Genomic DNA, 17,714 nt, shown 5'->3' on the forward strand with positions numbered 1-17,714 from the left:
AAGGGCTTCCCTGGTGGCGCAGCGGTTGGGAGTCCGCCTGCCGATGCAGGGGACACGGGTTCGTGCCCCGGTCCAGGAAGATCCCACATGCCGCGAAGCGGCTTGGCCCGTGAGCCATGGCCGCTGAGCCTGCGCGTCCGGAGCCTGTGCTCCGCAACCGGGAGAGGCCACAACAGTGAGAGGTCCGCGAACCGCAAAAAAAAAAAAAAAAAAAAAGTGGTTTAAGGCTATCATTGTAATTAAGCTTTACAAATCATGAACATGGCATCACTTACTACCAAATAATTAAGCAAAAATATAGACAAATTTTATGTACAAAGGTATTCATTTCAACGTTGTTTAAAACAACAGCAACAACAAATCTGGAAACATCCTGAATATCAAAACATGGTAAAACTGAGTAAATGACTGTACATCATACAATAGAATATGATGTACATATTACAACAAACTTTTACCAATATAATTATTTAATGACATGGGAAAAGTACACTTACAGACAGTATGTTCTTTATTATGTTAAAAGTATATAATTTATGTCCTTGCTCAAACTTCAACCCCTTAAAAAAGCCTTCCCTGACCACTGATTAAAACAGCATTTTGCTGCCGCTTTCTTTCCTTATACCCACATCTTTATATTTTTTGTAGTATTACCACCTCCTGAAAATTATTTGTATTCATTTCTTTATTTACTGTCTTTCTCACCCTACTAGAATGTAAGCTCCATGTAGCTGTATCCTGCCTGTTTCTTTGCTGCTATATCCCACAATGTCTAGAAACATGTTTAGTGCATATAAGGTGTTCAGAATGAAATTACTGAATGAGTATGATGTTTAGAAAAAGGCTGAGGACAACTACACTGAAATGTTAACAGTGGTTCCATTTGACTGGTGGAATTATATGCCATTTTACTTTCTCTTTATGTTTTTTATCCAAGATTTTCTTTAATATTACTACTATATTTGAGGGGAAAACCAACAAAGGGCATAAAAATAAAAATGTAACATTGAAATTACCTGGGGAGAGAATAACAATTGCTGTAAGCAGAGCATACTCTTCTTGAGTCATTTTCAATTCTGCAACACTTTTATAAAAGCTAAACATAGGTGTTATATATTCATCAGAGATACCTATGGGGGAAAGGTGAAAAATTGCAGAGGCATAGTAAAATTTTTGAATGACTGAAAAGTGTAAAATTACAAACATTATATATATATATATATATACACATACATGTTAATATACCCATATGCAGATATTTGATAAACGTCCCAGCCACATTTAAATAATGACTATATATTAAATGTCCCAACCAAAGGTGAGGCATTGCAAAGAAGATCAGTTAAAATCCTCAAAATATAACCTAATCAGCGATTTGTATGTCTTTGATTTTGGCAGTGCCTTTGTTTTAGTCACTACTGTGTAACAATAAATGATAATGTTCTCGAATTGCCAAAAGAATCTCTGAACTTCACCATGCTCTCGATGGGCTTTAGTTAATCTTTTTAACATTACTATCTATAATCAAGACATAGACAGCATCTTAACCAACAAAAAATTATTGTTCTTCAGTCCAGAAATATAAACTCTACTTAATACATTGGCTAGAATTCTTATCAGAGTTCTGATCTCTCTCTGAAGTACCAAAGCTGTTTATCCATTGCCTAGTAGGCAATGGTACTTGGCCCTTCTCTTCAAACTCAGTGTGTCCAAAATCAAAGACACCATGTATAGAACTAAATTCCCCATCTTCCTCCAAATCCACTCCTTTCCTGATGTTCCCATTTTCAGTGATTGGTATCCTCACCCATCCAATTGTTGCCACCTGACAACCAAGATTCAGCCTTCCTCTAACTCAGTCCAGTGCCTGGATTGAGTCAAGTCCTGTGTATTTGACCAGCTAACTCTCACTTGGTGCTCTCTCCCCTCTTCACTGCATCTGGTTGACCTAGTTTAAGTCTTTCTTTCTTTTCATCTGGATCACTCCAATTGCCTCCTTACTGGTCTTCCTGTCTTCAGTGTGGTTCTCTTTAAACCATTCTAGAATCACCTTTCTAAAATTCAAACCACACTCTGTCTCCCCAGTTCTTACAAACCTTCAAAAACTCTCCATGGCTTTTGGCATAAATGTTCTTCCTTTTTACATAGGAAACTCCTGGACCCGTCTCCTGCCTCTCCCACCACCCAATACTCACCCCCATGATAGCAATAGTTCACATTTACTGAGTACTCATTATGTACTAGGCACTGTTCTAAGCACTTCTTATGCTAGAACTCATTTAATCTTTCTAACACCCCATTGAGATAGGTACAGAGAGGTTATGTAACTTGACCAAAGACACACAGCTGGTGAGAAGTGGAACCAGGATTCAAACCAAAGCTAGTAGGCTTTAGAGTCCTGGCTCTTAGTTGTGACTAAGGGGTACTATCTTTCTATCACACAGCCTATACTCCAGCCATGTTCAGGCACTCGGAGTTCCCTGAACAATTCTTATTGCCCAGTTTTGTACATGTTCTCTCTACTTGGAATATCTTCCTTCTCCTTTATAACTACTCCTCTTCATAATTTAAGATTCCTTTGTGCCACTTCCTCCAATCATTAAACAGCTATTAGTTTGGTGCCTGTTCTGTGCATGGCTCCACTCCAGAAAAGCTTTGACTGGGGAATTGTGCAGACAGAAAAAAAAAAAAAAAAAAAAAGGTGTGTTGTGACTTACGGATGAATTAAGATGAGTTTCCCAGAATTGGTCCACACTAGAATAGACTACTCTATTCCATCCCAAACCCGACCTAAAAGCCTTAGAGCTTCAGTTGAGTTGAAACACACCAGAATAAAGTTGGATTCCAGATGCTAAAGAGTATAATTATCATCTAATGTTATACTTCACAGGATCAGAAAGCCTGAATCCTCACCTTTAGATGAATCTAAAGAATCTTCACAAACAGAATCCTTGGCCTTTCTGTCTTTAGTCAAAGTAGCACACTTTCTTCTCCTTTGACGTTTAATCAACCCCAGTTGGCTCTCTTAACGACAGTGTCTTTGTTGAGCAACTTGGGGATGACACCATGTGGAAGATTGCCCTCTATCCAGCTGTTACAGACTGAACTGAATACCCATGACCAAACTAGGTACAACTTAAAATGCAGAGGGTTGGAGTATGCGAGGCTGGGACTACTAGTCCCGGTTTCCAACAAACATAGTGGTTAAGAGGTAGTAAGCCTGAGTTTAAAAGCTGACCTATGGGGCTTCCCTGGTGGCGCAGTGGTTGAAAGTCTGCCTGCTGATGCAGGGGACATCGGTTCGTGCCCCGGTCCAGGAAGATCCCACATGCCGCGGAGCGGCTGAGCCTGTGCGTCCGGAGCCTGTGCTCCGCAACGGGAGAGGCCACAACAGTGAGAGGCCCGCATACAGCAAAAAAAAAAAAAAAAAAAGCTGACCTATGACTTGATCTCGGGCACATTACTTAAACTCTTTAAGCCTCAGTTTCCTCATCTGTGAAATGTGAGTTATATCAATAGTATTATATGAGATAATATATGTAGAGTTCTTAGCACCAAGCCTGGCTCATAGTAAACCCTCAATAAATGTTAGAGCAAATAATTATAAAAAGAACTATTAATGTTGTTATTCAGGAGAATTGGGTCAACACATTAGTTCCATCTCAACCTTCGATTAAGCTCATGTACTTTTGTGTTTACAAAGCTACATTTTTGTTTTTGTTTTGCTTTTGCATTCTGCAGTTTGCTAGGGATGAATACAAATTGGCTGATCAGTGATTTGCCCTAGTATTTTTCTAAGTATTAAAGCTAAGCTAAGATCTGTATTTGTTAATAAAGCTATTCTTTTTCATCTTCAAAAGATGTCAGTCTTCAATAGTTGGGTATTACACCATTAATTGTGGTTACCTAAAATAATAATTCACGACTGTGTCATTATTTTAAATAGTATATAAGGGTTTGGAGATAAGATTAAAGGCAACAGATTTGAAAATATTTATGAAATCATCTTTGACTACCTAATTTTCTATCTTATTTGTTTTTCTAAATCCTCTCTCACCCTCCAAAGATGATACCTCCATTAGCTATCTAATTGCAATTGATAATTTTTGGAAAAAAAAACAGAAACAGGTTAAAATGTTTATTACAACTGTTTGTCTTGTGCACCTTGTAAAGAACAACAGTGAATATAGAGAAAATGTAGAAAATAAATAATAGAAGAGTTTAAAAAATTTTTTCCTGCAGGATAGATAAAATATAAACCTGCTTTTGGAATTAGAGTCAATAATCAGAATTAATCACACCAACATAAACAAAGGGTGTTTTAAGTGTTTATGAGCCAGCAATTTCTAACATAAGAAATGTAACAATAGCATCGTCCTGAAGGGGCAGTCTTTTCATGTTTTCCTGTTGACTCCTCCTTTCTGAAACTTACTCAAGTCCAATTAGTTGATTTTTGGTCACAAGAGGGGGCTATTTTCTAACTTAATCACAAAGACTACCATGGAAATGTTCAGTTGTAAAAAACCATTGTTTCTGCTCCTCTGTTTCTTGTTTGCCTTAAAAAAAAAAGAGGTCTGTGATTGATAAATTAATTGTCCAGTGATAAGAAATATTCCCTGAGAGAATAACCATGTGATAGAATTAACACTATGCTCTTTTGAGTTATTTTCATTGGGGACAAAAATAAAGCCAAGGTGTGTATGTGTGTGTATTATACACAAGTGTACATATACAAGGCATCCTTGTTCGGCTAGGACACCCTACCCATGTTTCAGGGCCAAGTTCAAATTTTGCTATCTCTGTGGAGCTTTACCTGTCACGGTGAAGCAGAATTAGTTGCTCCCTTCTCTACGTTCAATTCTATTGCACCTCTCACAATTCATATCTCTCCCTCCCATTAGAGTGAAATACCATATACAGTTTATGAGAGCAGGAGTCAACTGCGGTATTCCCAATGCCTGGCAGACTGCCTAACGAATAAAGATGTTTCTTATTCCTCTCTGTATCCTTAGTAACTAGGGTCCTGCTGGAGACAGAGTAGGAGATTAATAAATGCTTGTTAAATTAGGCAATGTTATGTTTTGTTTGTGCCTAGCAATGAAGGTTACATAGCTGTGAGATGTGCTAGGGGAAAGGATGCCACTCAGACAATGGAAACATTCTCTTGGTGCTAAGAGATTGGACCTTGGCCTCTGTTTCAATTGCTAACCTCCACTCAGTGAGTCATTTGTACCATACTGTTGGCCTTGAGTAAAAAGCTGCCGTCACATTAGCAATTCAAAAAATAACTGCTTTCAATGTAAAATATTTAAGATATTTAATAAATAACATACTTTCCAGTAGTCCTACTGGCTAAAATTTATCTTAGGATAACGATGCTTAAGAGTTGCCAGGATTTGGACTGTCAAGTTTCAGATTCATCTCAACCAAATTCACCAATTTTTGTGTGCCTCATCTGTGCCAGGCACTGTGATGGTGCTGGGAATAGTCATCAAACAGTTTACAGATTAATGGAGAAGGCAGATACATAAATAAATACATAATGTCCTAAACTGGGCAAGTATAGAAGGCTTGGGGAATACTGCTGAGGGGCAATGGAAATACTGATGCTTTTATTAGTTTAATAATCTCTTTTACTTTGAAGAGGTTTCTTCCTATAATTTGACTCCCAAATTTGTCCATGCCAAAATTACTGTGTGACAACTTTAAAAAGCAACATGAGAGTTGGTAAGAATTCTAATTCTTAAATTAAACTTTCTCATAAATATTGTCATTTGTTTCTGTACATTTCCAACCTTTCTTTCCAAGACTATGAACTGATAATCAGCTTATATGGGCTTCATCAGAGAATTTAGTTCTTATTGTTTTCATCTTGCACAAGTTGCCAAGGTTAAAGCAGCAAAATCATATATATTTAAAGAGCAGAAAAAATAAGCACAATATACTATGTACAGTATATTTTACTATCTACTACAACTTCATCACTCTTATAAGCATCTCTCCTTCCTCTGACCTCATTGTCTTTATTCATTTTATCATTTGCTTAAAAGCAATTTCAAATTACTAGCTGCTGCTTATGCTTTCTCACTCAACCAAAAGGCAGGAACCATGTCTTACTGGGTCTTAATATTCCCTACCAGCTGACAGTTGGGCAAATATTATATCTTAGCGAGTGACAGGTGCAATGTGCAGAAATGGTACTGGGCTTTGAGTAGAACACCTGTGTTCCCCTCCTGGTAGTCTACTGATTAGCTGTATGACCTTGGGCAGGTCACCTAGCCCATCTAAGCCTGTTTCCCCATCTATAAAATAGGAACACAGCACTCACATTTAGGGGCCATTGGAAATACTAAGGAGATGATGCATGTAAAAGCAAACCATTGTAAGATCACAAGGTATACTTTCATCCTGATAAACACTTACTGAATTGAATATTTCACTCATGTCTGTTGCGGGGAATCAAAAAAGGCCGAAAAATCCTATAAATTTCAGAGGTTATTTGTATTTGAAGTGAACATAGAACAAGTTGTTCTGTTAAGTCTGTGAGAAGTTATTGCTAACTTCCTTAATGCTAAAATGTAAACTCATTCAGTGTTAGAAAGCCCTTTCCAGTTCTATCATATTTTATGTTTTCGTATGATTATTCCTATATTTATTAAAACTTCCAGCTTATAAATGAATTTTGCATAATACCACATTAGGAATAAAGAAATTGATGCACTAGAATTATGTAGAGACAACTCAGCCACAGGTTGTATCAGATATGTGTTCTGAAGCCTCAATTAATATAAATAAACCCTGTAACCCTCACTAAGTAAATGTGTCTCAGGAGACAGTATCTTTGTATATATGATGGGATTTGATAAAAGCAAACAAAAGAGTATGAATTTGAAGAACAAGAAAAGAAATTTCACATGATGTTCTTTAAAGAGTTCTATAGGCTTAAACAGGGTAACTTTGAAATATTATGTTATTCTGGAATTAAATGTACAGTAGAAATAAGAATGTGTTATATAAAAATAAAAAGTTATTCTGAAAGGTCATCTTGCAAGATCAGGTTTTTCTGTGGTGTGGGGAAGAGGCAATGTTCTGAAAATCCACTGGGAGAAGCAAATTCATAAATATTAATAAATGGAAGCATCATTATAGATAATAAAATACGAAGCAGCATGTGAGTTTGGATGGTTTTTATTGTCACAATATGTGGTTGATGTTTGGGTAAAGTATCTTATTATGAGCTGGAGGCATGCATTTTATTCATACAGATTGTGTTCTGGAAAACTTCATTCTTGAACTCATCTGAAACTTGCAGTATCACAAGTTCTGAAACTTATGTTCTCAAGCAAGGTTTTTTCTTTTTGATCACGACATATTTTTAACCTGCAAGACCCTCATGTGTTCTCACCTAGTTATTGCATTGGTCTCTTTATAGAGACGTGCCTCTTGTCTCAATTCCTCCAAACCTTCCTTCAAATTACTGCTAGAAAGATCTTCCACAGTACTGCTATGGTCGTATCATAGTTGCTCAGAATATTACCAAGAATCCCCATTATGTAAGAACTAAAGCTCCTTTTGTGGTATTTGCCATTTTTAATAATCTAGTACTCACTACATTTTCAGCTCCACAAATATTATTTTCCAGCAATATCAAGGTATTTGTGAGTCCTATACACAGATGCTCTCTCATTTCTCCACATCTTTGTACCTGCAATTTCTATATTATTATGTTATAATGGCTATATCTCTTGGAATGCCTTTCTCAGACTTTTGTGGCTTGACAAGTTCTTAACTTGTTCTTGACAAGTTCCATGGTTCAATTGTCAACTTTGTGTGCCTTTTGTGACTCACCAAGTAGATTCACAGGAAGGCAGGCACATCTTTACGCTTCATTTTATATACACATTCCTTATAGTCCCTATTACACTGCACATTGATTAAGAATCACTTGCTTGTACACCTTCCCCACTAGTCTGTGAGTTCCTGGAGGACAAAGACCATACATTGTCATCGCCATACCCTCCCTGTCACAGTATTCCTCCATAATAAGTTAAATTGTGTTATTCATTCATTATTTCATTTTTATCTCTTGAGAGGCAGTAGAGTATAGTGGTTAATATATATGGCTTCTGAAGTCAGGCTTCATGTCTGCCTCTGGAAAAGTTATTTAACCACTCTCTGTCTCAGTTTTCTCATCTATAAAATTGGAATAATACCAGAACTTATAGGATTTTTATGAGGATTTGATGAACTAATACATATAAAGTATTCAGAACAGTGTCTGAAACCTAATAAATTATGTATAAGTGTTGCTATTAGTATTATTTCTTATTTTGCTTTGCATCGAGATGGATAATAGTTTGATACATAGTCATTCATACCTGAAGATTTTGAATAAATGAACCTTTTTCTAGACTGAATAATCCCAGCTCCTTTAGGCTATTTTAAAAATCAGACTAATATTCCAATCTTTAAAAAATTTCTCCTTTGGTCCTTCATCTTAATGCAGTGAAAAGAGTATTTTTGGTATTTTGCTATTACAACAAGAATTTTTGAACCAAGTCACTAAATTCTCATCTATTCTTTTTAGTATCGTTCTCTGTGCTAGTCACAATGGGCATATAACTGCATAAGATAGTGTCATTTTTAGTGCCATTGCTAGTCACAGTGGGCATATAACTGCATAAGATAGGCAAGAGGCCTGCCTTCATGGGATGTACAAATTCTTACTTGCAGGAACAGACTTTTTACCATTAGCCAAATTACTTACCGCTCTTTCGAATTCTCTCTTCCAATAGGTCAGCATGTCCAGCTGGAAGTTTCTTACTGAAAATCTCAGCTGAACGGAGAAACATAGCTTCAACTGCAGACCCTTTCAGCAAAGCAATCTGATCTTCATGGTCCAATGTCTGAAACCCTGAGTGAAGATGATAATCAAATCAGTATCAAAAATTGTGAATGTTGTATAACAATATTTCATCATCACCATCATCCCCATTGATAAAACCTTTCCATAAAGTGATTTTGTAATTGTTTTAAGATTGAACAGCTAAACTGAGTCAATAAGTATCTATCGTACTCCCCCAGATAGAAGCTGACTTTTATCTTCATCGAGCAGGATTTATTTAACAAGTCCAGACTAAAGAGGATATCAAGTCCATACCAAATATGTATACTTATATACTATGGAAGAGACAGGCTGATTCAGATGAAATATTGGAGATAAAGTAGATTCTCTTTGAGCCATTATTTTAGTCATACCTTGTCACATCAGAGAGGGTCAGAGAGGGTCAACTCTGCAGAATGGAAGCATCCACAAGCCAGAAAACATTTTACATGTACTCAGAGGTTTAAATGAATATTTGGCCAACTCGTTGAGTCTTTAATCAATGTGAAGAATGGGTAGCATTCCACCCCGCCCGCCAAAAAACCAATCAGGGCCATGCTGAGGTATCTGCTCTGAGCTCAGCACTGCACATGTGGGGTAGGGAAAATCAGAGACATATAGGAAAAAACTGATGACCTGAAGAAATGTAACACTGCCCAGAAAATCCAAAGTCCTTATGCAGGCTTATATGCTATAGTCCCCAGTGGCCTCTCTGACCTCACTTTCTCCTTCATCACCTCCTCCTCAGTTATTGTGCTCCAGCCACACAGACCTCTGGCTCTGCGGTGAACACACAAGTCTGATTTTGCCTCAGGGTGTATGCTCTTCCCCAGCTATCCCCATGCCCCACTCCCTCAGTGTATGCAGGCTCTGCTTCAAGGTGACCCTACCTAAAATAGCACTCCCCAGCACTCACTAGTCCCTACCTGCTTTGTTTTCATTCATAAAACTTACTACTGCCTGACATGATATTATAAGTTTATTTGCTTATTTGTTAATTATCTGCCACCTCTCCTGGAGTATAAACTTCTTGGGGACAGAGACTTTGCCTGTTTTATTCACTTCTGTATCCCAAGTGCCTGGCATATAATAGGTATCCAAGAATTAAATAACAATGGAGTTCAGAGAAGAGAGTAATGCTAAGGATTAAAAGTCACTACCTTGATGGTAGGCATTCAAAAATACTTGCTCAATGAATAAGTGAATGAATTGAAGAACTGAAAACATAGCAGGAGTCCATTCATGGTGATTACTTAAATAAATGATGGTAGATCCATAGGAGGGCAGTATAAAATGAGGTCTCTAAAATCAGATTGCCTAGAAGAAAATTCTGTCTCTGACACTTACTATCTTTGTGGTCTAGGGAAACGTACTCAATCTCTTAGTGTCTCAGTTTCCTCACCTCCAAAATAGGGATTATAAAAGCACCCACCCCTTAGGATTGGCAGAAGTATTAATGAGGCAATCATATTAAATGCTTAGTACAGTTCTTGACATACAGCAAATACTTAAATAATGTTAACTATTATTATTACAATGGAATACTATGCAACTGTTAAAAGCATGAGGCTGGTATACATATATGGGAAGATGTTAAAGAAAGAACGATACCCCAAAACAAATATGTACTATATAATCTCACTTACATGTTTAAAAACAACAATCTATATATGTGTATGTGTGTATAGATTAAAATATATGAAAGAAATCAAACCAGACTTCTGTCAATAGTTGCCTATAATAAAGATGATACGGATGGCTGTGGAGGGGACTTTAACTTTCTGGTCCATAAATTTCTGCATTGTTTGAATTGCATGATTGAATTACTTACAATGGGTACCAATCTATTTGGAGTTTTTGTATACAAAACTTTAAAAATGGGGTGAAAATGTCCTTCTTTTCCTGCCTGCTGAGCCTGCCTTCCGAGATGGTCCAGCTCTCTGAGGCATGATTTTAAGGATGTTTGGAAAGGTCTCCGGTAGGACTTTTTTTTTTTTTAATTCAAACAGAAAGTCACAAAAATTATAATCATCCTCATCAGTTCACTCAGTCCCATGTAATTAATTTTTTATCTTGATCTTTTGTTAGCACTTTTATGAATTCATCAGTTTTTCATTAGAGTTCTGAAAATGCTTATTCATTCAGTTCAGCAGTATCTGGTAGGACTTTTTATCAAAGTCCATTGATCTTCTAAATTCAACCCCTATGTTGATAAGCAAATATTTAAGTCCCTTTCTATAATTTGCATTTTTCCCCAAGTGTAAAATCAGATCATGAGAGTAAAGAACAGGCTTTTTCAATCTATACTCCCTGTCTCCCTCTACCCAAGATTCTGAATCACTCTCTTAGAAGGTATGCCCATTTGTTTCTCTTCCTAAAATATAACCTAGAAACTTAAATCAGTCCTAAGTCTCATTTTCACCTCAGTGTCACAAATGCCTGATCAATGAGAGCAGCAGAACATCTTCTTTAAGTATCAGCTCTGCATTGACCATCTCTTTTCCTGTTGATAATGAATAACCTTCCCCTGTTCTGAGAACTTGAGTCTTTTTTTATGACTCTTCAAAAACTCACTACCTTAGAGAACCTAAGAGCTCCTTTGAGGGCAGGAGCCATGCTGAGTCTCCAGCACCCTGGACAGTGCCTGGCACAGGTTATGCTCGATGAACTGCTGAAAGGAGTGACTCAGCTGGGTCTTTCACAAAACACCCTTTCCTACTGGTATTATATATCACTATTATTACTATATATAATAATGTTGTCATTTCTATAATTATTGTTAAAAGACATTTTTTTCTTTCTCAAGGTTTTCTTGCCTTTTATTTCCTGCTGCATTTAAATTTTTCCTTCTACTTTACTCGTTAAACATGCATTAATTGCACTCTTTCTCTCCCTCAGGAAATAGGTTAGGCACTGGAAATGAAGAAGTGTGTAAGATATTGCCATTGCTTTCAGATAAGTTACCTTCTTATGAATAAGATACTTTTTCGCCTTCAGTTATTTCCTGATTCAATACCAACTGACCATTTGAACTGAAAAACCTTTTCCCATAAACAACCAAGAACATCATATTCTCCCTTTCCCAGTTCTCCCCCCACAGTTATCACTCTCGTGTAATCTTTTTTTAATCATGATTGCCTTCAGCCAAATTAGCATATAACAATTAAGTTTCTCTTTCATTGTTAATAAATAAATGAGAGAATATTAATGTTTCAATGATAACAAGAACTTTCTCCCCACATCTTATGACTTTTATATAAGCTTATGTCTATCCATGACACATTTAATAAAATAATAGCATAATGCTGACAAAAGAAAGCAAATTAAACTGTCTAATTAAAATCCTACATCAGAAGTCACCTTCTGTAATTTAATATTACAGTGTTATGCTGCTATGCAAGATATTTATTATACTCTACTAGACCATGGATTCTAATGTACTAAAATATTTTAAAAACACTGAAACAACTTAAACCTATTGCCTTATAGAGCATTGATAATGTGGCTGAAAGAATGGGGGAGGAGTGGCACTGGGAGACAGGAACCTTGAATTCCACATTCTGTACTGGTACCATCTAAATGACTATGGATAAGTCCCTCTCCCTCATCCCATTCATACACTTGTTCATCAAGCCCTACCAATCTTTGAGTCTCTCTTCATTTTGTTTCCTCTTCTCTCTCCCACTGCTATTGCTTTATTTCAAGCCCTCTACCTGGACTGGTGCAGTAGCATACTAACTGATCCTCCCTGCCTGCAGTCCGTCCTCATTCAAATCCATCTTACACAAACCCAATAAATCCATATATCTATAACATAAATCTCATTATGTTCCTCTCAAAAAGAAAAAAAAAAAGCCACCAAAAACTTCTTACCATCCAGGGCATCCTTATCAGTCTGGTACCAACTTGCCTTATGTCTAGCCAAGGAGCCCACCACAGACATTATTCTATAGCTACACTGAATCTTCTCTTCCATTTCTAATAATCCTATTCTTGTTCATACCTCATTACCTTTTCACAAGCAGATCTCTCGACTTGGAATGCTCCTTCTCTTTCATACCACCGGGAAAAATCATTTTTTCTTTTACACTCAAATATAATTCTTTCTGAATCCTCCCTGTCTTTCTCAGATACAATTAGGAATCATTTTCTCTCTGTTCAACAGCACTTTGTATACATGGTTTTTTGGGGTTCTTTAAAATTTTAGCCTTTAATCACTCTCCTTGATGGTAATTGCTAGGTACTTAGCATAGAGTACATTTCAAAAAATGCTTATTAAATGAATAAATACATGAATGACAACTTTGGAAAGTCTCAATTTTTTAATCTATCAATTTGGAGAATTATTATAATTTAAAATATCCCATCTGGCTCTAATATTTCATGTCTATAGTAATTAGACACATTAATTTAAAGCAGATGTGGGGGACTTCCCTGGTGGCGCAGTGGTTAAGAATCCGCCTGCCAATGCAGGGGACCCGGGTTCAAGCCCTGGTCCGGGAAGATCCCACATGCCACGGAGCAACTAAACCTGTGCGCCACAACTACTGAGCCCGCCAACCACAACTACTGAAGCCCACGTGCCTAGAGCCCTTGCTCCGCAACAAAAGAAGCCACTGCAATGAGAAGCCCGTGCACCGCACGGAAGAGTAGCCCAGGACCACCACAGCTAGAGAAAGCCCGCGCACGGTAACGAAGACCCAACGCAGCCAAAAATTAAATAAATAGAATTTTAAAAATAAGTAAATAAATAAAAAGTTATAAAGCAGATGTGGCATTATTCCCTTTTTACGATGAACAGACCTGCCTCTCAATGTCACAAGAATATTGTACAGTGTAGTAGAAAAGTAACTACATGTAAAAATACCTGGAAGTTTTTTTGTGAATTCTACGAGAATCTGTACATGACTGGTAGCCATTTCAGTTAAAATGAGAAAATTTTCTTCTGCACTGAATTCTTCTTTTAACTAAATTTTAAGAAAAAAGCAAATGATAAGTAGATAGAAGGAGAAATCAATATAATACTGTTACACTATAGAACCATATTTAGATAATAAATTTTAAGACCCAGCTCAAATTTTTCAGATCCTTGGAGAACAATTACTATTACCAAGCTAGGTATGAGACTTCTTACACTTTGTTTAATGCTGCAAAAAGTTTAAATGTACGACTTAAACTCTAAGCCCTAATCATTTTAACTAACATATTCATATATAAATTTGACCCCCAAGGTAGTAAAAGCTCCAGAAAATATTAACTTTAAACCCATGTATCCTCAGATATTGTACATACAATTTTATTTGTTATTTCCTGAGGCATCCTCTGCTTGCTGTATGAATCCATAATATAATGAAGAAGATTCTGTTGATCTGGGGTGAGTTCAGTTTTCTCCTACACTGGCAAAAAAATGAAAGGTGTCAGGGAAGCTGGTTATAAGGCATGTTTCCCATGTGTACTCTCATCTGGAGTAAACCACTAGCAGAAATTGTTGAAAAAAGCCCTAAATATGGCAGAAACTGTGCATGCACTCTGTTATAATGTGTAATTGCTTTCTCTAGTTCCTTGGGCAAGCCACATCACATTTCACTAAATTTGTCCCAAGTGGGTAATTTTCCTATCTATGAAACAGGGATAACAAAATATTCCTTTCATGTATTTCTTGTGAATAAATAATAAGCAGGATATGAAGCCTGTCAGGCCTACTACCATAGCAGAGTTGAGTAGTTCTCATAGAGACCATGTGGCCAGGCCTAAAACATCTGGCCCTTTACAGAACTGTTGCCAACCCCCAAAGTAGTAAGTCATCAATCTGGACAATTCAGACCACAAACACCTCTTTCCCCCTGATTAGCATCTTTTGATGAGTGTGAATAATAGTGTCGACTTGTTGCTTCCTTTACCAAAGTGTTATTGGTGAAGCACTATGACAAAGTAATACAGCTGACCCTTGAACAACACAAGGTTTGAACTGCATGGGTCCACTTATACACAGATTTCTTTTACTAAACATGTTCTACTGCACTACAGAATCTGTGGTTGGTTGAATTCACAGGGGCGGAACTGAGGTTACGGGAGGGCCAGACTGTGAAATTATATGTGGATTTTCGACTGCCCGAGGGTGGACATCCCTAAATACCCCCCCCAAGTTGTTCAAAGGTCAACTGTACTTTTTACATAAAATTATTTTTTCTGAAATGAACACTAAATAACATATTTGCAAAACTAAACTTGGATGAAATTTTCTTTGTCAGTAGTATAATAAATATTGAGAAGAGTGTGACTTAATCAATCATGGATTATAGGTTTTGCAACTAATGGCAAATTAAAATTCCTCCAAATGTTCTGTGAACTATCACAACATGTTTGGCTGAGCATCCAAGATGCTGTTCCTCTATTCTGTCCTGAGTCACTCAAAGGATTTCTTGAGTAATTTGTGACCTCAGGGAGAAGGGCCTTTCTCTATTGACCCACAGATGTGTATTCACCCTGTTTTACCCCTCGATAAGGACTAATCCACAGACCCCTATTGAGTCCACATCCTTTCCAGTCTCAGCCTCCCTTCTCACTGACAGGGAAAGAAATGTCATCGACACTCGTTTTAAAGCCCAAACCATTCCCACCGGTTACCTCTGGGAAGCAGGAGGAGAATAGGATCAGGGAGATGGAGAACTTTCACTGATTTTACTTCATCCATGTTTACGTAACTGCTATCCTTTGAATTTTTACATGGAAGCATGTATTACTCTCTTGACTAAAAAGCTCTTGATGCACACTTGAAATGAAATTCTGCTTGTGGCTGTGGCCCTGGTGTGAAAGCTCCCCGCCCAAGTCACAACATCCTAGAAGCTCAGTGGCCGCCGGCTATGGTGGACGCGCTGGCCCGTCATTACCCTGCATGACTTAGTTGTCGAGGTCACTTGCCGCAAGTCACGCCCTTCACCGTCTTCATTAATGGTCTGATCTGCGTGCTGCTTCACGTTTTTCCTCAGTCTTTTAGATTTACACTGAATGTCAGTTAACAAGCCTGAAAACATAAACAGAGAGTCTTCGCCATCCAAGGAAAGTCCTGTTGGGTTTGTGGTCCCAAGGCAGCTGAGGTGTGGTCAGCTCAAAAGGTCTCCTTTGCCATTTAGCACAGAGCTAATTCTGGCCCTACTGACAGTTTAAGACTTGGTCTTGAACAAGAAATGTATCTCCTGTGAGCCTCAGTTTCTTCCTTGGTAAAATGAGAATAATATTTAACCCACAGAGTTATCTGTAGATTAAATATCATTAGGTCATTTTCTAAAATGAGCTTTCTGCAAAGAATTTGTAACACCAGAGCATTGTACAAATGTAAGGTACCCAATAAAAAAGGTGAATGACACTCACCCTCTTCCTGGCCTAGGGGGCCTTGAAAGCTAGTGTTTCAAAACATAGGATTAATATTGTTTTCCATCGATGTTTACATAACTGTACTGTAAGAAGTAGATCCAATTTCACATTAAACACAAAAGTAAATGTGTTGAGGAAAATGATGTCAACATCCTTGAGGGAAAAATTTTAAAGTCCTGTTAATTTTCAGAACTGTATAAATTATTAAGAATATAGTTACAGATGAAAATATCTCCAGGGGACTTTGAAATTTTCTTTTGAATAATCATACAATATCACCATAAATTTACACTTAAACAGAACTAGTAAAATAATGAAGAACAACCTCCCATGTTCCTATTTAACTTCCTTATTCTCTCAATGTTAATGAAACGAAGTTCCAAGAGTTTCTTTGTCCAGGGCATTTACTTTATAGGATCATACAAAAGCTCTTATATCTGTTACTAGATAAGTGTGTGTTTTCATAAATAACATTATAGACTCTTGTAGGTAGAGTCATGAAAAATGTCCTCAGGACTTTGCTGGAACAGGTTCATATTTAAGTGATGAGGAACATGAACCACCCAGGATCGAAGTAAGTGTTTCCACTGCAAGATTGGATTCCAGCCACAGCCCCTACCGCAGTCTCTTGTTTCATATATGCTAAGAAGAGATTGTGATCGGGCACTATAAAATTTTCATCCATCCAGAGCTGGATTATTTACACTGACCTATTTTTACCCCCCTCCTGCACGCGTTATTTCTTTGGGTCCATCCCAGTTGCCTGCAGTTGGGGAACAATAGAACTGGAGTCACCTTCCAAAGGCTTTTATTTCATGTGGCATTCCTTCTCTGAGTGTTATCATCCCCTTGGTGATGCTTGTTTGTTTATTTGTGTTTTGAGCAGGAATAGGACATATCTCAGAATCTGAGTGGTCTGTAGAATTTGCAGAATGAAAAATTAATATGTTATGTACGAGCATGCATTCCAAATTTTGATGAAGATTATGGTTTCTCACAAAGCCAGCAGTTAATAGTGTCTCTTTATCTGATTGAAGGACCGAATTATATTAAAACTCGGAGTAATTTCCTGTGTAAACCTATACAAATTGGTTCAAAGCTGCACTAAGAGAAAAAGGAGTCTTAATAAAATGACTAGGTTTAAAACTCTATTTAGACAATTCAGAGGCAGTTACACCTTATAGAACATTCTTAATTTTTCCCACAACTGTGAATTTTTATGCTGATTAAACAATAAATAAGAAGGATATTAAATCATATTTGGAGGAAACATTTAGACTGTCATTCTTTGTAGCTTTTTAAAACATGTTACTTTGACTGTATGTTAATGCCATTTCACTTCACGTATAATTCATGGCAACAATGGACACCAAAACACAGCTGTTTCTTTCAGGTGCATAAGATGCTCTTTAAATGACAGTTTCGACAATTTCAGTGGTTCATTACCCTTTTCAAG

The 17,714-nt window shown here is 37.2% G+C and overlaps 1 protein-coding gene across 2 annotated transcripts in view; it reads right to left on the reverse strand.

The window, feature by feature from the left end:
• The window catches only part of NR1H4 (nuclear receptor subfamily 1 group H member 4), a 66,225-nt gene that overhangs the window by 2,151 nt on the left and 46,360 nt on the right, over positions 1 to 17,714 (reverse strand). For both annotated transcript variants that reach the window (XM_060164795.1, XM_060164796.1), the window contains 5 exons: positions 15,775 to 15,908; positions 14,177 to 14,275; positions 13,752 to 13,851; positions 8,768 to 8,914; positions 1,017 to 1,130 (listed from right to left, as the gene is read on the reverse strand). In XM_060164795.1, the coding sequence (XP_060020778.1) occupies positions 1,017 to 1,130; positions 8,768 to 8,914; positions 13,752 to 13,851; positions 14,177 to 14,275; positions 15,775 to 15,908 (594 nt within the window). The remainder of the gene's footprint in view (positions 1 to 1,016; positions 1,131 to 8,767; positions 8,915 to 13,751; positions 13,852 to 14,176; positions 14,276 to 15,774; positions 15,909 to 17,714) is intronic.

Source organism: Lagenorhynchus albirostris, chromosome 11 (assembly GCF_949774975.1).
Source record: "Lagenorhynchus albirostris chromosome 11, mLagAlb1.1, whole genome shotgun sequence".
Classification (NCBI taxonomy): Eukaryota; Metazoa; Chordata; class Mammalia; order Artiodactyla; family Delphinidae; genus Lagenorhynchus; species Lagenorhynchus albirostris.